We start from the raw sequence: 24,731 nt of genomic DNA on the forward strand, positions 1-24,731 counted from the left end.
CTGAGCAGGCACTTGAGATAGCGGCTGCAGAGACGCTGCTGGCATCTGGAGGGGTTTCAGCTGAGCGGGGGCCACCACCTGGGACGTCGGAGCTAGGTAGGGAGGCAGGTGGGGGGGCACCGGCGGGAGAGGGCCCATGGATGGTGGGGCCAGGACAGGCGGCAGGGGCGCCGGCTGGGCCAGTGGGGGAGGCTGGGGAGAGGGGGGTCTTCTCTCAGACCAGCATCCTGCTGATACACCCCCTCCCACCACGTGCTTAGATATGATGGAGAAAATCGACTCACACTCACACACGCACACCCAGCCTGGAGCCCGAGACACGCAGATCCGGGGGAATCCCTCTGCGCAACTAGTGCCCTTCCAAGTGCTATGGACCCGGGAACCCCACTCCCATCTGCACCTCAGGCCCCAGGGAACCTTAAAGAAGAGGCAAAGGGGGCCTACCAGGAGGCCCACAGACCCTGGGCCAGCGGACCTTGCCACCCACCCAGAGCGGGAAAAACCGAGGCACCTATGGTGGGGCTGGGCAGGGGCAGCCCACACTTACCTGGTGGCCAGGGGGCACATGCTGGCCTGGGCCCGTCGGCACGGGGGCAAAGCTCATGGCCGGCTCCGGGAAATGCTGCTGTGGGAGCGGAGGGTGGACAGGGGGTGGGATGGAGGCCACTGGCAGGCCAGGCTGCAGAGAGGACGGATAACCATGCTTACCAGCTGCCCAAAGGCCCCCACCCGGCTTGCGTTCCACAGCTGCTGGGGCCCGTCCCTCATTCCCCATGCCTGTCACCCTAACAGGGACTCTTCCCTAGGCACAAAGTGAGATGTGGAGGCCCCTGAGATTGGCCACTACTCCCAGCCAAGGAATGTTCTGGAACTTCAGCTCTGTGGCATATTATGCAATCATTTAAAAAAATGGCCTAAGGGACTTTGCAGAACCAGGGAGGGACACTGGTTACAACAATCGGTGGGAGAGAGATACAGATGACCTTGCTTTCCGTCTCTAGGTCCGGATAAAACACGCACGCAGATGCGTCACAAACAGCACACAAAAAAATGTGAACAAAGAGGGGAACAGAGGCGGGATGCCCAGCAGTGCGGCTACCAGGAGGACTGGGCGGCAGACACGAGTCCCTGCTGCCCGTGGCAGCGCGGACACAGCGCAAGAAAGAGGCCGCGATCTGAGCAGTGGATATTGGATGCTATCAAGGAACTGACTGACAATGTGTTCACTTTGGGGTTACTGAGGGGTCTGGGCTCTGTTCTCCAGAATCCTGATCCTGCTGATACAGACTGAAATCTTTACAGGCAAGACCTCTTTCTGGGGTAGACCTGGAAATACTGCGACCGCGGAGGAAGCAGGTTTGAACACGGGGAGGGCATCTGGGGCAGCAGGCCCAGGCCTCCGTGCTGACCCGGGGAGTGCCCTGGTTTTCGGGGAGCTGGGACCTTCCCCTCCTTCACCCTTCACAGTAAGTGCTCTATGAGAACAGCACAGGGAGGGACATTTCTCTGAGACCACAGCACAGGAGCCGCAGCCCCAGGCCCAGAGGGAGGCAGTAGCTCGGGAGCCCGGAGGCCTCAGAGTGGCTGGTGTGCCGACACCTCCACCGGTACCCGCCACCCCGTGGGGGTGGGAGGGGATGGTGGGTATCACCAGGGCAACCCTCCCGCCCACCCCCACAACCCCCCCGCCCCGTCTGTCCCAGGGAACTGCCTGTAAACTCTGGCCTCGCCCATGTGGGGTGTCCCCTGCCCAGCACCGCAAGGATCTGAGCAGAGGGTACACAGCCACCAGGGAAGCCCTGACCTTGCACCTAGGAGTAATGAAGGACAGTGAAACATTCCTGCTCTGCCCTGGGACTGGCCACTCAAGGCCAACCAGCCTCAATCAGGGGTGAAAATCTGCCTTTTCCTAAACGAGTTCCTCCCACCATTTAGAACTGTGTCTCGTTTCATCTCATGAAACCAGCAAAGCCACAAACAGCAGCTAGAAATGAGTCTGGGACGGCCTGCAGAGGCAAGGGCGCTGGCTGTTCTTCCTGGGGGACCGGCCAGCCCCAGGGGACAGGGACGGGGCTCCGGCAGCAACAGGACGGGAAGGGGCCTGGAGGCCTCACTGTCCCTCCGGACACTCCACCGCTCACTCAGGGCCGGCGCTCTGCGGCAGGCCTCCTGGGACCGGGGAACGGGGAACATGTTTCCTCTGGGATGAGCACAGGCTCTGAGGCGCAATCCCTGCACGACCCCCAGCCTAGCTCCACCTGGGTCCCCCGCCCCGGGGCTGCTCCTCACGAACCACCCCCCTGGTTTTTCAAATGTCACTGAACCGTTTCCCACAATCCCGATGCTCTCCTGCTTCCAACATTCAGTGGCCACGTGCTATCGGGTAGAGAACGGCCAGGAGACACTGAACACCTCCTGGGGGTAGACGCGGCCTGGACGCTCCTCTGCGGCCCCAGCCCGGCCGCAGGACGAAACCCTGCTGGCTCTGTCACAGCTCTAAGGCCCAGCTGTCCCTTGGGCTCTACGTTCCTGGTCTCCTACATGCTGCAGCCTGCAGTGACCCACAAGGACGGCCCTCTCGGGGCCTGACCGCAGGCCGCTGCAGCCCAAACAGCCCGTGGGACGTGGGGTCTGTGGGACGTGGGGCCCGGGGGGCAGGCCGACTCACCGCGGCAGGCTGCTGGTAGGTCCCCAGCGAGGGCAGGCTGTAGGGCAGGACAGGGCCATCGCTGACGCTGACGCTCACGGGGGGGCTGCACACACACTGGACGGGGGGCGGTGCCGCGTCCGCCAGCGAGCCCAGCACCACACTCTGTTGGCTGCTCTGCGAGTCCGAGTACACCGTGGAGCCCTGGCCGCTGTCAAAGGTGCTGTCCGCTGGGGAGCACAAGGGCACAGTTCAGAGCAGACAACCCCACAGCACTCTGCACGGGCCGCAGGAATGCCAACGTCAAGTCCCCTGGCCCCCCGAGTCGTAAGTGCGCGTCATTCCAGACCATCGATCCCAGGATGGCAGGGGGAGGGGACTGTAACCCACACAGAGACACCCTGGCGCCCCACCCCAACACCACCTGGCATTGGGGGCCACCCCTGTAAGTGCCACGAATCCCAGGTGGGTCCCTCACACAGTCCTCTGAAGGAAGCCCAGCTGTGTGCACCCCGGCCACACACAGGGACCTCACCCACCCCCACCTGGGCCTGGGGAGGGACAGCTCAGTGAGCTCTTAGGAGGCTGACGGCGGGTGTGCCCAGTTCAGCAGAAGCCAGGGTCACCTGTATTTCACAGGGAGGGACTCTGACCACCTTAACCACCACAGCAAAGAGCCCAAAGCAGGAAGAGCTGGGTCCAAACCTGGTCCTCATGCCACGGGCCTGGGTCTAACCCGGCTGGAGAATGGGGCTACAAGGCCCCCACCCCGCAGGGAGGCTGGCCTGGGAAACCAGAGGCTCTGCAGCCCCAGGAGGCCTCCTAGAGGCCAGCCTCCCCTGAACCTGTGCCCACAGTCCATCAAAGTGGGCCACCATGGACGGAGCCACGTGCACCCGAGGCATAGCCCACAGCCACAGGCTCACCTCCCCAAGGTGCACCTGGGAAGATGGCCGCCCCCTTGACCAGGCCAGCAAGCAGGGACACCAAAACCCTGCATGAAATGGCATCTCCAGAAACCACACACACACCGCGACTTGCCACCCCCACACCGGGCACTGGCGCCTTCCAGGATGCCAGCATCCATGTCCATTTATAATTCAAGCAAATGAAGTAAAAGGGAATCCTGCTGGCTTTACATCAAAATAACTTCTCCCAGGGGCTGATCAGGGCCTACTTCAGCCTGGGAAGACGCATGTACGCCAAAGTCCAACTGCACAGAACCAACCCAGCCAGCGGCGCTGACTGGTAACGAGGCAGCTGGCAGTTGAGTTCACCTACACAGGAGAGACGGAGACAGACACACGGAGAAAGAGAAAGACAGAGACATGCAAAGACAGGCACATAAGAGACAGAGACTGAGAGATACAGAGACATATAGAGACAGAGATACACACACAGGAACAGAAATACAGAGACACAGAGACAGAGATAAAAAACCGAGACATGCAGAGACAAATACACACAGAAATACAGAGATAGAGAAAAGAGAAACACAGAAACACACAAAGACAAACTGTGTGTGTGAGAAAAGAAACATGTACAAACTTGACAAATCTCACATAAACCAACTCTAATCATACATGTAGCACTGTAAATTTTTAAGGGGAATATGTTTGCTATTTCTATAATAAAAATTAAATGCAGCGCCTAGGGGCTTAGTCTGTTAAGTGTCTGCCTTCAGCTCGTGTCATGATTCCAGGATCCTGGGATCGAGTCCAGCATCAGGCTCCCTGCTTGGGGGAAAGCCTTCTTCTCCCTCTTCCCTACTACCCATGCTCTCTCTCACTGTGTCTCTGCCAAATAAGTAAAATCTTTAAAAAAAAGAATTTAACATAGAAGTCATCTTTAGGAGCACCTGGTGGCACAGTCCGCTGAGCACCCAGCTCTTGATGTCAGGTGCAGTCATGATCTCAGGGTCGTGGGTGTCGGGCTTTGCGCTCAGAGGGGTGCTACTTGGGATTTTCTCTCTCTCCCTCTGTCCCTCCCCAGACATGCACATTCTCTAAAAATAAACTGAAAAATCAAAAAACCATCTTTGCACCTCCTGCAGCTGCTGGGAGCTGGCGCACACGCTCTCGTTGAGCAGGTACAGGCTGAGGTAGGCCGCTCACACACCGTGTGGCGGGAAACGCTACCTCGACATGTGCCATACCTTCCTCCATGCCCAAGCGTGTCTGCCCACCCATCAGGTCCCTTCCCCAGCGATGTGTGTGCAGCCTGGAGTCCCATCATTTCTCCTTTACAAGGCACAGAGCTTCCAGGCCACCCACACACACCATGGCCAGAGCGACAACAGAGCACGGGCCTTGTATTCTGACCAGAGCACAGTGCAGAGGTCTGTGCGGGTGTGGTAGGATGGAGGGACACAAATGGGTGTGCAGGTGTCCGTGTATGCACACACATGTGGATGTGTGAGAAATCACACGGACACCTTCTTTCCGGAAGTTACCATCAAGTGCAGGTAACATCAGCGGCCGCTGGGTGGGCGCGCTAATGGGCTTTCCCGCACACCCTCTGTACCGTTTGAATTTTACGCAACATCTGCTTCACAGAAATGACCACAAACGAGTGAAACACGTGTCGAGAGCGTGGCCGCAGCTGAAGCGAGTCGACAGGAAGAGGACGTCTGCAGACTGAACGCCCAGCCACACTGAACCCGCCCACAGTCCGCGTCTGTACGGGAAGCCGGGCCCGCGCAGGGAGCCCCGACCACAGCCCAGTGTGGCGGGAACAGACTGTCCCACCGACAGTCACATTTTTAAAGTGGGCAGTGGCATCATGAGGAAATTTTTCCAACACCAAGTTTATGCTCATTAATGTCGAGAACTGGACAGACGATGTAGCGATTTGATTCTCCGAGGCACACCCGAGCCCGTCGGGAGGAAGCCAACGGCAAGCGAACGGCCCAGTGACAGGCCGCACCCGGTCTGAAGGTGAATAGCCTACCGTGAAGAATGAGTGGACTGATAAATGAAGTAGGTGCCTATTAAGTAACATGAACAGGCTATTTTGGTCTGTCGACACAAACCACCTGAAAAAGGCGGCCCGGGCAGGCTAAGTTCTACTTGGCCCTCCTTGACAGGACGGACAGGAAACACCACGTCCTGAACCTCAGCTCCCTGCGGCATTTTTAGGCCACTGAGGGCAAAGGCAGGACATAGTTCTGCCTGGACGTGCAGAAAACAGGTTCTCTCTCCCAGGATTGTGAGATTCAGAGTGATTCCCAGCGACCCATCGCAGACACTCTGGGAAATATGGTAAAGGTTTCAGAGGTCGGGTACCAAAAGGGACGTAATCTTGGGGACAGATCATCCTGGCGGCAAAGGTCATGGCTCACAGTGTCATGACCACTGGAGACCACAGCCATCCGTGGCCCCGGGGCAATGGTGTCCCCGCAGGGACGCCCCCACCAGGCACAGGACTGACATCCTCTGCAGGGAACAAGGGGCTGGATGGAGCCGTTACGTCCTGTTGGCTTGGGGCCTGGGAGGCTCTGGATCTGTCTGCCCATTTGCCCCCATCTGTCCTGAGAAGCTGGGCTTCGGGGAGCCCGGGACACCCAGTGCCCGCCCCCAGAAGAAGGCTCGCCTACGCCTGCGGCCCACGCCTGCAGCGCGCATGGGGTGAGAGGGAGCCGGGAGGGCGGCACTCACAGGCCAGGGAGGTGGCGCTGGCCGGCAGCGCGCTGGGGAGGAGGTGCTGGTCCGCCTCGGGTTCCTCGGACTCCGGGGGCCCGGCCTGTGCATGGTAGGTCACCTGGACCTGCAGAGGTGCGGGCGGGCCCCTGGCCTTGTCGGGGCTGCCAGGGTCTCGCTGTTCGGGAGGCTGCAAGGCCGGCCAGATCCTCTCCCGCCGCCACTGGATCAACGCTACACGGTCACGGATGGACTTGGCCACAATCTTCACGTCACTCTCGTGGAAGAATCCTGACTCGATCTGCAAAGGGAGGCACCATGTCATTCCTGGGGCCCCACCATCTGCACCGCCACCTCCTGATCACGGTGTCTCTGCAGGAGTCCCTCTGCAGGCCCTCAGCGTGTCCCTCAGAGACGCTCTCGTCTTCCCATTAAGAGACACTCCCGCCAGCGGCCAGTTGCAGGAAGCCCTCTGCACCCGCCCAGCTGGGCTCCTGGGACAGTGAGGGTGCAGCGGGAGCTTGTGCCTGCAGAGGGAGGGGAGGGGAGAGAACCCAGCTGCCTTCCACAGGCAGGCCCTGGGCATTCCCCAAGAAGGCACGGAGGGAAGGAGTGTAGGCAGGCACCCATGCCCAGAAAACTCTGAACACAGGAGAGTGTTGGGAGAGTGTTTGTGAAGGAGCCCTGAGTCTCTGGGGAGTGTCACAGCTCTCCTTGAGGACATCTCTGGTAAATCCACAGAAGAGCAGAGGCCAGTCTCCGCACTGTCACCACGGCAGCCCCATGTGGAAAGGGAAAAAGTGCAAAGGTTTCAGCGCTGGTCAGGACCTGTAGGAGCACCTGGCTTTCAGCACGTAACAGACATACATACACCTAGATGTAGACATGAGCATGTGGCACAGCACGTGTGCAAGTGTGAAGGACCCTGGGCAGGCCTGGGGTGGTGCCCGGAGTCTGGCCACTGTTGGGAGGGAGGGGAGGACAAGGGACCTAGACACTTAGACACCTCACTGTGCCTCAAAGCAAGGACAGACTCCGAGGACTGAGGGGACACACAGACCAACACAGGAGCCCACGCCACAGGCCCAACTTGGACATTCTGGGCAACAAAATGCACAGTGACACCATGATGGTCTGAGGGTCATGTCCTCAAGTGCCCATGAGGGGAATGCAGCTGTCCCTCCTGGCAGGAGGCGACACGCGATGCCACGGTGTGCCATCTCTGTCCCTGCCCACACACCCTCGTGCTCCTGGATCACTTGCTCACAGGAAGCTATATCCTGAGTGACCTACAGAACAACCACTGGCAGAACATCGAGTCTCCTGCCAGGAGCAACCCTCAGCCCTGGTCAGCCCCAGCCAACACCCAGCCACACAGCATTGGGGACCCAGAACCAGAATGACCCACTAGGCTACTCCCAGATTGCTGACCATGAGGACGGTGTGAGACACTAAGCTTGTCCAGCACTGTGTTTGGGCTAACATACTGCGTGGTCACAGACAACTCACCAGCAAAACCATAGTCCACAGAGATAGAAATAAATGGGAAGTTTGGTGAAAATGAACATTTACACAGTTTCAAAGTACACCCTCCCCATGACACAGTCATTACTTGTCATTCCACACGGAGACGGCAGACAGACATGTGTCCTCCGGGGCTGGCCATGGTGAGGACACAGCCCCACGCCAAGTGCTCCCGCAGACGGCCGACGTGACCGCCAGGGAGTCGCCCCGCACCCTGCACAGCAAGATAACCGAAGAGAATCGCCGCCCAAAGGAGCTCCTGCTACGAAGGTGTCGCCACACATCAGAGGACCCCAGGCAGGCCGTGGGCAGCTCACCCAGTTCTGACGGCTGAGGCAGCTGAGCAAGAAGGTTGCTGTCTGTGGGCAGAGCCGCGGGCCCACACCGGGTGGCATGGAATCGGGCCCGGATGTCCCCTCCAACGGTTCTTTGTCACACGTTTGCAAATTTTCTGTAAGTTCGTGACTGTTCAAAATCTCTCCACCCCACGGGACAGAACAGCAGCCAGCCCTCCACCCGACTCAGGCACGGGCGTCAGCAGTGCGAGCGGCGGCACGCGGCCGGACGCAGGCGAGGGGCCGGGGCTGAGGTCAGTGCCACCCGCCCGCCCCGACCGGAGAGACCGCTGATGGGAAGGCGCCCGCAGACGCGCCCGCCGCTGCTTCTATTTTCTGCTCATGGCCCAGTTTTCCTTCCGTCTCTGTCCTCGCGGTCACCCCCTGGCGATCCTCTCGAAGGTGTTTCTTCTATTTTTTCCCAGACGGGGAGAGCTTAGCCCCATTCTCTGCCACCGAAACATCCACTACCCGGAGGCCGTGAGGGCAGGACGGCTGGCGCGTGGACATGGGGACACTGGGCCGGGCCGCGAGCCCCCCTCCTGGGGTCCTCACCAGGAGTCACCTCCAGGTCAAAGCCAGCCCAGGTCCCCAGAGAAGCCGCCCTTCTCTCAGCCCTGGCGGCACTCGATCGGTCCCCTGTGCCCGTCCAGGAGCCACCTGCTGGGAGGTGGTTTCAGGTGACGACACCGGTGTAGGGGCTCGCGGGTGCTGGGCCCCGCGTCTGGAAGAAGCAGCTGTGATCACGGGAAGCTGTTAGTAAGTGACCGCCCAGAGCGGCCGGGGGCAGTGGGCCCTGAAACGCTGCCCATGAGGGCACCTCGCACAGCGGCAGCCTAGAGAAGCCGGGGGGAGGGAGGGTCAGCCCCGAGGTGGGCAGGGGCTGGACCCGCCAGCAGCCGGCGGCAACGGCCACCCTAGCTGGAGTGCTCACACAGGGCCGAGACCTCACAGTGGAAATGGGCCGCTGTCAGCTCATCCCTGCCTCATCCTGGTCCGCGAGTGGAGGAGAGTCCACGTCATTCGGTCAAACACGGTGCCGTCTGCACAGAGTCTGCACTGCCTCGAGGGCGCTCCTCATGGGAAGGTGTCCTGAACGGCGACAGGGGAGGCATAGGTCCAGGGGGCACCACCAAGGACTCAAGGACACTGCCCACTGAGTCCAGCCGAGAGCCGGGGGACCGTGCAGAGGATGGGCGAGGCAGCAGGCCCGGGCACAGATGCAGGGCCCGTGGGGCCACAGTGTGGGGGAGGCCATCAAGGCAGAGAAAGGAGGGGTCCCTCAGGAGGATGGGTGGTCCTAAAAAAGGTCCCAGGTCATGTGTGAGCACCTCCACGTCCTACAGCTGAAGAGCGTGTCAATGGAACCAAGAACCGATCCAGAGCTGGAGAAGATGCCTGGTCCGACAGAGGCACAGGAGCCCCTCTATGCCGCGGTACCCTCGTCCCCACGCATTGCTGTGACACTTGACCCTGCTAGGCTCTCACCAGAATCCATCTCGGGCAGGAAGCCTCCCTGGGCACGTGGAGCAGCTGCGGGGCTCACAGACAGCCTGGAGCGCTGCTGCCACCCAGATATCCTGAGGGGTCCACACTGGCTCGGCCCCTGCAGCCCTCATGGCCGCCCCTGGGACCCACCTCCCCTCCTGCTGCCCCTGGGACAGCGCTAGCTCCTGGCCTGGTCCCCCGGTCCCATGGGACTCAACCCTTGCTCCCAGGACACCGGCCTGCATGTCACCCGGCTCGGGAATATTCTAGCGTTAACTTCCGCAGCCAGGACCGCACGACCACGGCACTTAAGGGACGGCGCTCCTGAGCCCCGTGGAGCTGTGTGTCCCATTTCTGGGCCCAGGGATGTGACCGGCAGTGGGGAAAGTAAGGATGGCTCCTGGCCACAAGCAGACATCCCGCTCACCACAGAGGCAGGACACAGGCCACTGTCCAGGGCAAGTGGACACCCTTGCACACAGCTCCTGCTCTGCCAGCCCTGAGGCACCACCCTCCACAAGGTCCTGGGACCCTCACCCGCTGCGTCCCAGGTGCTGTATGCCCACAGCGGCCAGCCCCGGCCCAAGGCCCACACCTGCTATGGCCCAGCCAGCCTGTTCCCTCATCCCTGCAGGGGCCTGAGGACCGGCATGGACACCCGTCCCACCTCCAGGGCCGCAGTCCACACCCTCCCCATTAGAACCCGCCGGGGCCAGGAGGTCCAGCTACACGGCACCCGGTTCTGAGAGGTGTGCTACATTCCGTGAGACGGCGCAGCCTCTCCCGCCACGAGCATGGTTTCCCCCGCGCTCGCTTCCTAGAGCGAAAACCAGCGTCTCCTTCCTTCCCTGAGCCTCCGTCCCTCCACGAGACCGAACACCCCTCGCCCTGCGCCCGGACACAGAGCCTCAGCAGCAGAGCGAGAGCTCAAACCAAAGGCCCGCGTTCGCGCACAGCAAGACTCTGGTCGACCCAGGCCCTTCGCCACACGCCCAAGCGTACCCCACGGAGCCCCTCACTGCACCCCCTCAGGGCGGGTGTGGCTTTTGTGCGGCAGGACTACCCCCCACCCCCGCACCGTTCTTCACAGGCACACACACACCCCACAACCGGAGTCCGCACACCAGGGCTGCGCGCTCACAAGGCCACACCCCTGTCCTGAGCTCGCGTGCACATGGTCTGGAGACTACACCCTTCCAGGCACACCCCTGCACGCGCAGGACCCGCCACTCCCTCCATCACTCCCTCGCCCCGTTACCATCTCCTGCGCCACACCATCAGGCGTCTCCTTCTCCAGGTCAAAGGTGAACTCTATGGCTCCGTTGTCCTTGGGCTTGCCCTTTAGTTTCTTGGGGTCCTCGACCCAGAGCCGCAGGGCGATGGCAGGCTTCCTGCCGTGGTCCTCCTCTGCCAGCTCCACCCTCACGCCGGTGTCCTCCGCGAAGAAGGCGTGGCTCAGCAAGTCCTTGATCTCATACCTGAAGAGGGGCAACGGGACGGTGAGGGCATGGCAGCCAGTGAGGCCCCAGATGGAGCGCCCAGCTCCTTCTAGAAAGTTCTCTGAGTACCACCCAGCAGGCAACGCCATCCTCAAGGGGAGCCCGCGACAGTTTACTCCCGGGCAGAAGGGAGAATTACCCCCGCACAGAGCCTACTGCACAGCACTGAAGGCTACTGCTTTCTCTCATTATAGAAAGTGAACCTCCCATCACCAGAAATTCGGGGAAGTGAAGTTTCCTGACCTAGCTCTGCACCAGGCAGACAGGCCTGCGAAAGTGCCACCGAGCTCCCAGGGGTCACAGGTGAGGCTGAACCCAGGAGCCCTGGGCGTCCTGGCTGTTGGGTGTCCTCATAGTGGCCACTCCTCATCCCTGAACAGGAGCTTGGTCCCAGGGCTGTCCTGGCCTGGCTCCCTCTCAGCGTCCTATCTGTCCCGGCAGCCCCTCCCTGATTACTACGTCCGTGACAGGTGGAGCCCAGGCCCGGTGGATGCTCGCCACACTTGTAAGGGGGAGCAGACGCATGCCTGAGGGGACTCCTAGGGGACGGAGGTCGTGGCCTCTGCCGGTCCTGGACAGGAAGGTGGTCTTGTGGGGTCTGCTCTTAGGGTTCTTTAGCTCTATGCGGTTACTTTTCTACTTCTCCGATGTGAGTTCTACTTCACGATTTCTAGATATAAGACAACGATAACCTACAGGGGCAGGAGAGAGCTCAAGGATCAGAATGGGGCACCTGCATGAGAGGGGATGGCCACGGTGAGGTCTATGACAGGACAGACCTGTGGGTGGGGAGGGCGCAAAAGGGGTCAAAGAAGAGGTATGGGGAGAGAGGAGAGGCAGGGATGGGGGACGAGATGAGGGAAGGGCAGGGGAAGATGAAGGTGGGAAGAGAGGAAGAAAGAGAGAAGATGAGGTCGGAGTGTGGAAGGAGAGGGAGGAATGGGGGGAGGAAGGAGGAAAAAGGGGGAGGGAAGAGGAGCAGGAAGAGGGAGGAGGGGAACGGAAGAGGAGGAAGGGGGAGATGGGGAGGTGGGGGGAAGGAGAGAGGAGGGAGAGAGAGGAAGAGGAGGGAGAGAGAGGAAGAAGAGGGAGAGGGAGAAGTAAGGTGAAGAGGGGGGAGGGGAAAGAAAGGAGCGGGCAGAGGAGGAGGAGGGAGAAAGAAGGAGAGGAAGGAAGGAAGAAAAGTAAGGAGAGAGAGGGGTAGTAAGAGGTAGGGAAGGAGGCTGCGAGGAGGAGGCAAAGACAGGAGAAGGAGAGGAAGGGGGGAGGAGGAGGGAGAGAGGAAAGGGAGGAAGGAGGAAGAGGAAGAGGAGGAAAGAGGGGGAGAGAAGGACTTAGGGGAGAGGGCAGAAGGAGGGGAGGAGGGCAAGAGGGGGTGGGAGGCTTCCTGGCTGACCCGCTGAGGAGGTGGGAGTTGGTTCAGGAGCAGCTCAAGGGCTCCGACTTGCGCACTCTGGGGTCAGCAGTGGGTGCATGGAACTCACAAACCGGAGGTGACAGGAGGGGCAGTCTGAGGGCATGGGGAGCCCCTGCTCCAGGCTGGGTGGGTGAGAAGCAGCTGGCCAAGCAGGAGGCTCCAGGATGGCCCCCAAAGCCAGGGATCGTGCTGCGGGCAGCAGAGGTGGGACCCCGGCTTGAAGCAGCCCATTTCCGGGTCTCCTGAGAGCGTGCGCTGCTGCTGTGGGGACTTCAGCGTGAGCAACACCCGGACCCAGCGCCCCACCGGCCTCACCTTTCCTCCTTGTTTTTGCAGATGCACTCCCCAATAATCTCCTTGATTTCGGGATCATGCACTTTCTCAAAGCTGGCAGGCTTGATGCCCTGTAAGACCAGAGGGGCAGAGTCACTGGCAAGCCAGGCCAGGACCTGGTTCAGCTGCACTACTTTGGGGGGCGGGGGGGCAGTTAAGGCAGGAGGCAGGAGGGGTGCGAGCCAGCTGGGGAATGCAGGCTCATGCTGAGGGAGGAGGGGCTGTCAGGAGCAGTGGGGTGGGGGAGGAGCCCCACGCGGCCCCCGCCTGGCAGGAGCGTCCGCACACGTGGTGTGGTCACGGCTACTGGCTGAGGGCCCCAGGCACTCTGCCCCACTGCGGCCATGGGCAGGGCTGACGTCCAAGGCCTGGTCGCTCTGGGGTTTTGTAAGTGTCTATGCCGTGGAGTTCCGCAGCCGGGCGGTTTTCGGGGTACCCACACTGACCACAGACCTGCTGGGTGCTGGCAAGGTTGGCTGCAGCCCGGCCAGTAAAGCCCATGACACAGGGGAGCCGAACCCCGGGGTGCAGCCCTGCAGGCGCGGGGGGGGTTGCTCAGGAGAAGCAGGGGTTGGACGAGGTGCAGGGGCTTGGGGGAGGGACAACTGATTCTTAAGCATCTTAAGCACACGGAAAGCCTCAACCATCCCATTCTTCAGTAAGATTCTGCCTTCAAAGTCTCATTTGGGCTGGCTTGTTTGGTTTTTTGAACACAAAGAACAGGACATGTATGGTCTCCCACTGAGTGGGAGTATAGGGTGGCCTCCAGCCCAGATGCAGGCCCAGGAGTGTAGGACCCCCAGGGGCCCCTGCCGCCCAGAAGGGGTGCTGTGCCCCAGGCCCGTAACCAGTGGGGGTCGTGTTGGCCCACACGCAGCAGAGTCCACAGTGACAGACTGGGACACTGGGCTCCAGGCGGACTCCCCTTGGAGAGGAGGAACCTGGACCAGGCCACAGAAGCCGAAGAAAGAGAGGTTTAATTACAACAGGAGGCAGGGCCAGGGTCCCAGTGGGAGGCAGGCAGCCTGAGAAACTGTAAGTGTAGGTAAGTGTGGCCCACACACACCTCAGAAGGGCCAAGGCCCCCAGAGCAGAAGAACGTGTGACAAGATCAAGTGCTGTTTTGAAGGGGCTCGTGCCCCCTGACTCAGAAGCATGGAGTTGGGGTGCTGGGAGTGGGGGCCCCGAATCCTTGCAGGACCTGGGGTCAGGACAGATGCCAGGACTGGACTGGTGTGGCTGTGTGTGCCGGGAGGGGCTGGCGGGCCCACGGGTGTTACTGCAAACCCTGCCCGTGGTCGGTGAACATGCCTCCCAGTCTGGTTTCCTCGGGGAGCAAGGGCGGGGCCTGACCTTGCTTTGCCCATGGTGACATGGGTCCGCACGGGAGCCCTGCTGCCCGGGGCCTCAATAAGGGACCCAGGGTGGCTGAGGGGTACCCCAGTGGGAACCAGTCCCGTCTCCCCCAGCCCCATCCACGTGGGCACCCAAGAAGTAGGGCTGGCAGGCTACTCCCCCCACACCCCTCCATGGCCTGAGAGGGAGGCCCTAGCCCCCTCGGGTGACCCCTGTCCCATGGAGGACCACTGCCCACAGCCAACAAGCCCACCCTCTCCACCAGCATAAGCAGAGAACCATGAGCCGCCCTCTGCGTCTCTGACAAGGACCCACCAAAAGCCACCTTCCCCTCTCCCACCCTCAGCAGCACAGGAGGGGCTCAGATGAGTGCATTAAAACTGAAGGAGAGAAATGACCTAAGACCCGCAGAGAGTCAGGGTGGAAGGTGGGGCAAGGGCAAGTGCCCTGGGCTGCCAAGGACCTCACTCCTCGTGCATCTGCTGAAGAGAGGGGGGCACCAGGCCAGAGCAAGGCAGCCAGGACTCGGGGGTCGCGGGGCCTGGTGCCCAGGAAAGCTACGGCCTCACCAGGCAGGACAGCCACAGGGGGAGGACGGGGTGACCTGCTTGCGGAGCTGAAGCCACCTGATTAAAGCTGACGATGGCGTGAGCCCACACGGGACACGGGAAAGCCAGCAGCCCTGGGAGTGGCCCAGAGGAGGGGCCCTCGGGACAGGCGGCCACGCTGCTGAGTTAGACAGCCTGGTTCCCCTCTGTGACAGCACCCTTCCCTGCCTCACGCAGTGCTGTGAGCACTTCCCTAAGCATGGTCTCTCGTGGTTGCCAGTGGACTCACACAGGTGACCTTCCGGTAGATCTGGGCGGCGTTCTGGCACTCGGAGTAGGGGTACTCCGAGGTAGCCATCTCCAGCATGCACATCCCAAAGGCGTAGACGTCCACAGACTCGTCGTAATGCTCCTCGTACATCTCGGGCGCCATAAACTCAGGGGTGCCTGTACCCAGGAGGAACAGGGGTCAGCGGCAGAGTCAGTGGCCACGGGGCCAGGGATCCCCTCCCATCAGGCCCAGAACCTGCAGTTCTAAAGGACTGCCCTGCAGACGGTTCCCGAAAACTCCCCCAGACCCTCCTGATTCCAGGTGGCAGCAGCACATAGCACAAGGAGCCCCCCAGCTCCGAGCCTGTTACTCCCCAGGGCCCCAGCCTGTGCCCCAAACACAGGAGGCGCTGCACGCGGGGGAGCACACCCTCCTGGCCCCCGGCCCAACCACCCACAGCAAAGACTCATGCTCCTCACAGAGCTACCTAAACTACGAAAACCCAGAAGGCCCCAGGAGTCCCCAGACAGACACCATGGGGCGGTGTGTCAGCACAGAAAGGAGCATCAGGGGCCCGCAAGGTGTTCCCAGCACAGGCCATTCCAAAACGATGCTTCCTTAGAACTTTTCAACAGATGGAGTAAAACAAAGTCCTTGGCTGTTCATGCACAGTGACCTCCTCCCCACGGAACAGCGAGGACAGACTCATGAGGACACATCAGGGGGCTGAGATTCCGGCTAACTTTTCCTTTAGTTATGCTGCTCTGGATTGTTTTTTTTTTTTTTCCCTGTGACAAGCTTCTGCTTTAAAAATCACAAAATCCTCTTATCAAAACAAGTCCAAACAATGCCTGTCCAGCCCAACACAAGGCAGAGGGGAACGTCAGAACGTCTCTGCCTTCTCGGTTTCCTCCACTTCCATGCTTTCAAAAGGTTCCCGTTTCTTTAAAAGGCAGCCACAGAACAGCACAGACCGCATCCACAAGCACGTGTGGGTCATCAGCCGTGTTCCCGGCTCTCCGGGACACAGAAAGGTTGCACAACGCTGCATCTTTTTCTCATGGCCCCATGATTTCAATTTAACGCCTATTATATGTTTAATGAAACAAGTCAACATTTTGAGGAAGAAATGGCAAAATCAGGGATCTATCTTGATATGTGTATAAAGAATTCTAGGAGATTCTGGCTCAGTCAGTCAAGCATCTGCCTTCGGCTCAGGTCATGATCTCAGGGTCCTGGGACTGAGTCCCATATCGGGCTCCCTACTCAGCGGGGAGTCTGCTTCTCCCTCTGAGGCTCCTCCCCACTCATGCGCTCGCTCTCTCTCTCTCTCAAATAAATAAATAAAATCTTAAAAAAAGAAGAAGAAGAATCCTAGGAGATTCCAAGTCAGAAATAATGGGAACAGTGTGGGGAGAGAGCAGGAGTCCAAGGGACCTTGCACTGGGACTAGTTCCATCTTTTAGGGGTTCTGAACCACATGACTGTGCTGACAATGTTTTGCACTTGGCTGTGTGCACCCACCGAGGGAAGCCGGCTGAGCCGCCCCACGGTCCCACACAGCCTGCCTTTCAGAGGGAGCAAGGGAGGTGGGGGTGAAGGGGAGGGGCCAGCTCTGAGCGGGGTGGAGATGCTCACATGTGCTTGGGCCACAGACACACCCTTTTTTCTCTCTCCTCGCTCTGTGGCCACTTAAATCTAAGTGTTAAAAAGAACATGCGTATGTTCACACAGCCACACACGTGTGCCCAGGGTACCTCCCTGGTCCCCTGGCCCCACATTCCCAGTGCTCCCACCACCATGGCCACAAACACCTGCAGGCAGCACCAGCCTAGGACCTGGCCAGCAGACACGGGGAGAGCATAGTGACACCATCGGAGGCGGGTGGCTCTCAGGAACCAACCCCACGGGGCAGGTAACCCACGGTTGTGTGTGCGCGCGCCATCGGGGGCTGGGGCCGTAGTGCTTGTGACCATGATGCCTTCACACCCAATCCGAACCTCCCTTCCCATCGGCCAACACGAGCCCTCAGGCCTGGTGCCACAGGGCCTCCCCAGAGCAGGGAGAGATGTCCTCGGACACCACTGCCCAACGTCCAACATGGGCCACATCTGAAGTACAAACCCAAACACGGGCACAATCCCCCCCGAGAGCTGCACCCAAAAGCAGGTCCTTGGCAACAATTGTCCCACAGAGCGGGGAGCCTGATTTACAGGCTTGGGAGACCCCCCCGCCTGACCAAAAGCCCCCCACTCAGTGGCTGGCCCTTCGCTGCCCAGGGCCTGGGGAGACGTGCTAATTGCCTCCCCTTCTCTGCACGTTTGGAGCTTCTGGGCCCCCCACCCCAGAGCTGGGCCCCTGTGCTGGGCTTGGGGCCAATGCACCTACTAGAAATGCCACATCACCCCATCAGACCACCCAGCATGTGTCTGATACCCTGATACCCCAGTTCCAAGACGGACTTCCACCAGCCAGAGAAGCCCCAGGGAGCTTCCCCAGGCACCCTACCCCAAGGTCAGACCTACAGATCCTGCTGAGAAACTGCCAGCTGCTCAGAGGTGTGCTTCCTCCAGCCAGGAGCCCCACCCACCTCACTGGGAGACAAACCGAGGCCTAGGTTGGCCCCCACCCCAGCACTCAACTTCCCAGAGCTGCCAGAGGGCCCTGTCCACAGGGCACCCCAGCGGCTACCCTGCCCCAGATGTCTTATTCCAAATCCACTAACCCCGCCAGAGAAGTTTCCAGATTCCCAGTGGTTCCATCTGTCACAAATAGGCCAAGTTCTGTCCCCAAATGTGCATTAAAACCAGGAGCTTGCAAAACCCTGAGATCACCCTCTTGTCCTGCTGTGTTCCCACATAGGGCTTCAAAGAACAGGGGAGCCTCTCCAGGTCCCACAAGACCCCATCCCATCCCATCAGGATTTCTGGAGCCCCAGAGCAGTCTGGCCCTGCAGCACGCTGGCGCTCCCCAGACGTTTCAAACCCCAGTAAGGGCCACCCGGAAGCTCTTCCAAGCACTCCCTCTGCAAGGCCCTGGAGTGGCCCCAGCCAGCGCCCACCATGTACAGGGACCACAGCGCAGCAGCTGTGAACAGGGCCACACCCACCAAGGCCACGGGGGCTTCTCAGAGGAGGACAAGAAACACAGAAAGACAAGCCTAGCAAACCGGCACCCACACCAAATCCCTCGGCCCCAGGGCCCCAAGCTGGCTCTGGGCCCCACAACCCCCAGGGACTCCCCGCAGGGGAGCCTCAGGGCCCGGGGCACCAGACTCCTTGCCCATTCCACCTCACTGGACACCAACCCTGAGTCCCTCTGTCATCAAGGCCTCCTTCCCACCGAGTGTCCGCGGCCTGCAGACCCCAGCAGCCTCAGCCCCAGACCCACACAGCCAGGGACCCCCAGGCAGCGCCCGGGCCACGGCTTACCGATCACACTCTTGGCGAAGGACGCCCTCTTGAGCGTGGCCAGGCCCAAGTCGCCAATCTTCACGGAGCCGGTGGGCCCCGTGATAAAGATGTTGTCGCACTTGAGGTCCCGGTGGATGATGGGGGGCGTCCTGGTGTGCAGGAACAGCAGCCCCTTCAGGATCTGCCGGCACCAGCTGCGGAGCACCTTGGGCTTCATCACCTTGAACCGCTTCAGATACCTGCGGGGGGTGGGGGGGGGGCGAGGGCACTCCTGAGACCGGCCCTGGCCCGACGGAAAGCCCCGCGTCCCCGGGGTCCGGCCAGTGGGTGGGGGCGTGCTCACGTCTTCAGCGTCCCCGAGGTCATCAGCTCAGTCACCAGCACGATGCACCTCTTCCCCCTGGCGCTGGACTCCCAGAAGTCATAGAAGCGCACAATGTTGGGGTGCTGCAGGCCCTTGAGCATCTCAGCCTCCTCTTTGAACCGCTGCCTCTCCAGCTTGGTGAGCTTCCGGTCCTGGAGAGACACATGGGCCAAGGGTCAGCCGCCGCCGCTGTGGACGCTCCCCCCATAGTGGGAGGGCCCAGGCGGGAGCCCACCAGCCCACCCTGCGGCTCTGCAGGTGAGGACGCGGCGGAGGGAGGGGACCAGGCATCCAGCAGTCACTCTGCCACGGCCTCCCACCCTCGACCCCGCATGAACCCCTGCACCAGGACCTCAGCAGAAAGATCTCTGGCAGCCAGAGACAGCTCGAAAACCCACACGGCAGCACGCACACGCCCCCTCCCAGAAAACATCTCCACGGCCTCGCGTCCTCCACACCCACTCTGTTGCTGCCACAAGAGAGACATCAGTCCAATTGCAACTCACACGCAACTTCGAGGACATGTTTACGACCAGAGCAGATGCGAACCAGAAAACCAGAGGACCCGATGACAGACCAGGGTCCCTCCCAGGCCCGGCAGTGTCGCAGGGCACGGCAGACACGCCTCCCGGGTCTGCAGCCAAGCCTGACCGTAAGCTCACTCGGGACACAGCAACAGCGCCACCTGGGTGCTGGGAGTCCCGCGCAGGACCACCCACGTGGGGCTCCAGCCACAGCCCCCGAGCAAGACCACCAACACCCTTGCCACGTTCGACCCCCATTGCCAGCGCTCCCCCGCCCCATCTGCCACCACCCAGCCCTGCCCGTCCGGCTGCACCCAGCAGCCTGGAGTGGTCCTTCCAGATACCCTCCAGTGGGCTCTTACCACACAGTACTCAGAACAAACCCATGAGCTCTGTGGTTTCAAGCCTCATCCCACAGGGAACCACACCTCTGCGGGCTCCAGGGTGGCCGTCTCCCCTCACCTGCGCCCCGCACCAGCCCTGCCCCCACAAACCCTTATCAGCCTCTTGCTGCACGAGAGGGGCCTGGCAGAGCAAGGAGATACCAGGAGAACCATAGCACAGCTGACCCCAGGAAAACACAGAATTCGGGGCCAGAGGCAACTTCAAAAAAATCTAGTTCATGTGCTCACAGGGATGGAGGAGGCTGACACACATTAGCTAAGAGCAGGATTCTACTTAAAAAGGAACAATCAAAGGGGCACCTGGGTGGTTCGGTCATTAAGCCTCTGCCTTCGGCTCAGGTCATGATCCTAGGGTCCTGGGATCGAGCCCCACATCGGGCTCCCTGCTCAGCGAGAAGCCTGCTTCTCCCTCTCCCACTCCCCCTGCTTGTGTTTCCTCTCTCACAGTCTGTCAAAAAATTAAATAAAATCTTAAAAAAAAAAAAAAAAGAACAATCAAGAAAGTGCTCTTGCAAATTAAGGCTCCAGTTTTAAAGTCAGGTCTATAATCAAGTGAAACACTAGGTACAAAAACACCAACATTTAATCCAGTCACCGACATGGAAACATGCTCCACTCAGCAAAAATTATGGTTTATTTAAGAAGGGTCAAGCCACAGACTGGAAAAACTATCCTCAAAAATGTATCTGACAAGGGACTCCATCCAGAACACAGAACTCCTACAATCCCATTTAAAAAAAAAAAAAAAAAAGAGGCGTGAACAGGTCAGATGAAGACACGGCCAACAAGCGGGTGACAAGGTGCTGGCCATCCTCAGTCACTAGGAAAATGCCAGTTCCAGCCCGGAGTGTTCTGTGACGCCCACCGGCAGGTCGAAGTAAGAGGAGGCTGGTTCCACACGCTGGGTGGCCGGGAGCGGCCAGGGCCTCGGACACACGGCCGCTGGACGTGCAAGGGAGCGCCAATGGGGTCCACCCCTGCTCCAGGCCCAACCTCTGGCCTCCCGGAACTCCTGCAGGATGGCACAGGGGTTCAGAGCAGCATGGCCCAGAACAGCACCGAACACCAGGAAAAGCAGACCGGGCAGGTGGCTGGGGCTGAGGAGGCTCACCCCTGGGGCAGAGGTGCAGGCGCTGGGAGCACGTCCTCCAAATGCCCACCTGCTGTGACTTCCACACCAGCCACACAACATGGAACCACACGGCCCATTCTCTCCCGCATGACAACCAAGGCTTCCTCTGGGCACCCCTAGTCCAGCCCTCACCGCAAGCGTGCCCTCAAATTCCAGCACAACCCAGGGGAAGGGGGCCCGGGCAAAGCTATCAGCAGGGCCCAGCCGCGTGGGGGAGAGGAGAGGGGAGGGCACGGGGCACTCCCCCACCCTCAGCCCCACCAACTCAGAACGCTTCATGTGCAGTTTCTGCATCCCTCAGCAGAAGGGAAAGACTTCACTGGACTTTCAGAGAAGAAGTCTGTGTTCTAAACGATGTAACCAACAAGCCCCAAGCCCCGAGAGGGAGAGGAGGGCAGCCCTCGGATGCCAAAGACTCAGCGGGAATGTGGTCGGACTTCCAGGTTGGTGCCTCTGGCGACCAGGCTGGGGGCTGGGCCTGGATGTGGGAGGCAGCAGGGAGCAGGCCGCATTTATATCCTAAGCCACCTAGCTATTTTTAACTGCGTGACACACTACTTGATAATTTAAAAGGTCAGCTGGCATGTCCTCAGAGTGCTGCCCGGTGCCCCTCACAGAGCTGGCCCCGGTCCTGGTCACTGTGTGCTGAGGGCTGGTCAGCCCCATCAGACCAGCAACTCCACGGCGGGAGAGCCACTGTTTGTGGGATCAAGTCCTAACCAAAGCACTAGGAGGCCTCGAGTTCATGGACCAGGGCAGGAGGGAAGCCCCCAGTCCTGCGGGCGTCAGGCTGTTCCTGCACGGGTGGGGTCCAGTTCCCCCCACTAGACACGGAGGAGAGGTCGCTCACACCAGCTTCCCACCCACCAGATGCCCCAGAGTAGTGGGAGCCAGTCAGCTAACAAAGAAACCTTCTGGGGAGATGCTGTCTCCTCTCCTGCAGGACAAGGGCTGCACTGGTCAGGGACGGCCACCTCTGAGCAGGGCAGGGAGCCAGGCAGTCAGAGCCCGGGTCTGACCAGCCTCTCCCACACAGCCCAGGGGTCAGCAGCTCTGCCCACACAGAGGCAACAGGGGAAGTCCCCTGCCTCAGGGGCTTCTGCAGTCCTCTCCTCAGCCAGGCAAAGCCCAACCAGGCCTATGAGGAGCAGAGCTGCCCGGTGACCCCGCACTCAGGCAGGTGAAGGTGAAGGCGGGATCCACACACAGGACAGAGAGGGGATGTGGGCGGCCAGAAGACGGTGCCCAGAATCAGCAAAGCCAGAGTCCTGGGGCCACTAACTGGCATGTGCCCTCTCTCCAGCCCATCTGGTTATAAATCAAAACGAAAGAAAGCCTCCAGGGCCGCTGTTGAGAGCTGCCCCATGTTAGGGCATTGGCCCAGCACGGGGCTCCAGGGATGCTGACCCAGGAGGAGGGTCTCTATAATCCCTAGCCCCGCTGTGTGAGGGCCTCTCCCACACCTGGAGGCCGTGTGGCAGGCTCCGCGTCTGGGCTGCTGTGTTCCCCAGCAGAGGCAGAGAGGTGGTGTGAGGTCTGGGGCGTCCCTGGGGTGGTGACCGCATGGAGAGGGCACCGGCATATGCCTCACTCAGTCACCAGATGGTCACTGAGGCTATGGGTGCGCAGGAAGGACTGGTGGGGGGGGGGGGCATGTACATACAGTCACTGTCTGAAAACCAGGGTGAAGGGACAGGTCCCCAAGGCCAGGGGAAACTCAGGTGAGTAGATAGCCGCAGCCACGCAGGCCGCTGTGGTTTCCGTCGGCGCAGGGTCAGAGGCCACCCAGACCGCGGGGACCACAGGCAGACGCTGGGCCCTGCCCGGTGGGGAGCGCAGATCGGTGGGGCCGTCCTGACCCTCCCGGAGCTGAGCTCCACCCCCCACCGCACACACTCTTCCCGCTGTGACCTGCTCCTTCTCATGCTGGCAGAGGTTTTAAAAATAAACTCACTTTTCTAAACACAAGAACCCTCCTCGACCTCAGCCTAAACAATGAAGTCTGTAGGTTTCTCCCAGTTCCTGATTATAATAAAGGCATCGCTGTTAACAAGAACAACCCCGCCCCCGCCCCGGCAGGCGGACACGCAGACACAGCGGGAGGGGTTCCTCAGCCGGGTCACCTCTCTAGAGGACCCCAAGCATCGAGGATGCGTCCTTATGCAGCTCGGATAAGGGCCCCCGTCCCTCCCCGATGGGCAGTGCCACCAGCTGGCCAGGTGCTCCCTACTCCCCAGGGGCTAGGAAAACGGGGGTGCCCTCAGAGCGGGCAGAGACCCAAACTGTCCCCACAAGTTTAGGGAACATAAAGGCCATCCCTGCCAGCATTTTGGGAACATTCTGAAACAGCTCCATGGCCCTTTTGCAAACACGTGGATAAAAGTGCCTTCAGCGGAGGCGTGGGTTGACGCTCCCACCCCCACAGATCTGAGGTACCGCAGCGCTCCCAAGAGTCTTCCTGATGACCTGCCCTCACATCGCCTCCCTAAAATGATGCAGCCCCGAATTTAGGGTTCTTCGTTTCCCATGGTCGTGGGCTCTGAGGGCCACGCTTCTGGACTGAGTTACCATACAGGACACGGTGCCCAGCTGACCGCACGGACAGACAGCAGGGGTAACTGAACCTCCTACAAACCAAGAGAGCCCTGCCCCGTCACCAGCCATCAGCAGGGGGGAACCCTAACTGGCAAGATGGAGGCCGTGGCCTCGGGCTCAGGTCGGTGGGCAGAGGGGGCGGGGAGCCACTTATAGCGACGTCAAAGGGCAGTCCTGCCAGGCCAGCTGGCAGCCCTAGGACAGCCTCCGCCAGTTCCACGGACACACCGTGGGCTGTGTCACCCTGCCCATAGTGGCCCCACCCCAGATCCTCACTGGGGCCTAGTGTGACTTCTCCCCTGGGCCGGACTGGCCCTGAGTGGTCCACCCCTGCCCACCGTCAGGCAGCCCCTCCCTCTGCCCGAGGGGACAGTCAGCCTTAGAGGTAACCTGAGGCCCAGCAGCAGCCAGGACCTGCACTGACCACATTGCATGTCTGGTTTTCAGGAAGGGCCAGCCCCACCCTGGGCTGCTTCCCCGCAGGGACACCTCATGACAGATGTGGACACACCATGGTCACAATCAGCCGAGATGAACACCCCCACCAAGGACATACCTGTGGGGATGGGGGTGGGGAGGCAGGACACTTGATACTACTCCACCTCAAGGCCTGATGGGCCAGAGCCCATCCGCCTGCACAGGGTCCAAGGGCTGCGGGACACCAGAGTAGCAATGAAGCGTAAGGTCATTGCAACAACCTGCTGAAAGTTGTGGACCCTCCCCAGAAAGCAGTCCCTCTGCACAGCACACCTCTAACCCCAGGAACCCACAGCATGGGTGGGGGGCCTGACACCTCCTAGTGCAGAAGGCAGCGTCTGGCCACACCCTCTAAAGCCCTCCCCTAGAAAGAAGCGGGTAGGACCTCACTCCTCTTTCTAGCCTGGGTGATTCCTCCAACAGACCTAAGATGGCCCCAGAGGCCAGGAAGCAGGGGCTTCAGACACCAACGGCCTCAGGCCAGTGTCTGCTCAGTGGACATGCTCCCAAGCCTGAACATCTACAGCGTCCCTCCTGGCTGGGTGTTGCCCCAGGGGGCAGGGCACGAGGTGGGTGTCCCTCCAGGCTGGGCAGTGCCCCAGGGGGCGGGGCAGGGGGGGGGGGTGTCCCTCCAGGCTGGGCAGTGCCCCAGGGGGCGGGGCAGGGGGTGGGGGTGTCCCTCCAGGCTGGGCAGTGCCCCAGGGGGCGGGGCAGGGGGGGGGGGGCACCCTGCCAGACAGACCCAGTGTGTGTGATCCACAGAGGC

At 60.7% G+C, this 24,731-nt stretch overlaps 1 protein-coding gene across 1 annotated transcript in view; it reads right to left on the bottom strand.

The window, feature by feature from the left end:
- Positions 1-24,731, bottom strand: part of LOC111153512 (WNK lysine deficient protein kinase 2) — a 161,801-nt gene that overhangs the window by 111,477 nt on the left and 25,593 nt on the right. Inside the window, exons 4-12 of the mRNA XM_022512572.1 lie at positions 18,813-18,985; positions 18,488-18,708; positions 15,075-15,232; positions 12,864-12,952; positions 10,891-11,110; positions 6,304-6,586; positions 2,669-2,877; positions 548-679; positions 1-192 (exon numbers count right to left, since the gene is read on the bottom strand). Of these exons, the coding sequence (XP_022368280.1) occupies positions 1-192; positions 548-679; positions 2,669-2,877; positions 6,304-6,586; positions 10,891-11,110; positions 12,864-12,952; positions 15,075-15,232; positions 18,488-18,708; positions 18,813-18,985 (1,677 nt within the window). The remainder of the gene's footprint in view (positions 193-547; positions 680-2,668; positions 2,878-6,303; positions 6,587-10,890; positions 11,111-12,863; positions 12,953-15,074; positions 15,233-18,487; positions 18,709-18,812; positions 18,986-24,731) is intronic.

The sequence above is a fragment of the Enhydra lutris genome, unplaced genomic scaffold, assembly GCF_002288905.1.
Source record: "Enhydra lutris kenyoni isolate GAN:26980312 unplaced genomic scaffold, ASM228890v2 scaffoldscaffold33, whole genome shotgun sequence".
NCBI lineage: Eukaryota > Metazoa > Chordata > Mammalia > Carnivora > Mustelidae > Enhydra > Enhydra lutris.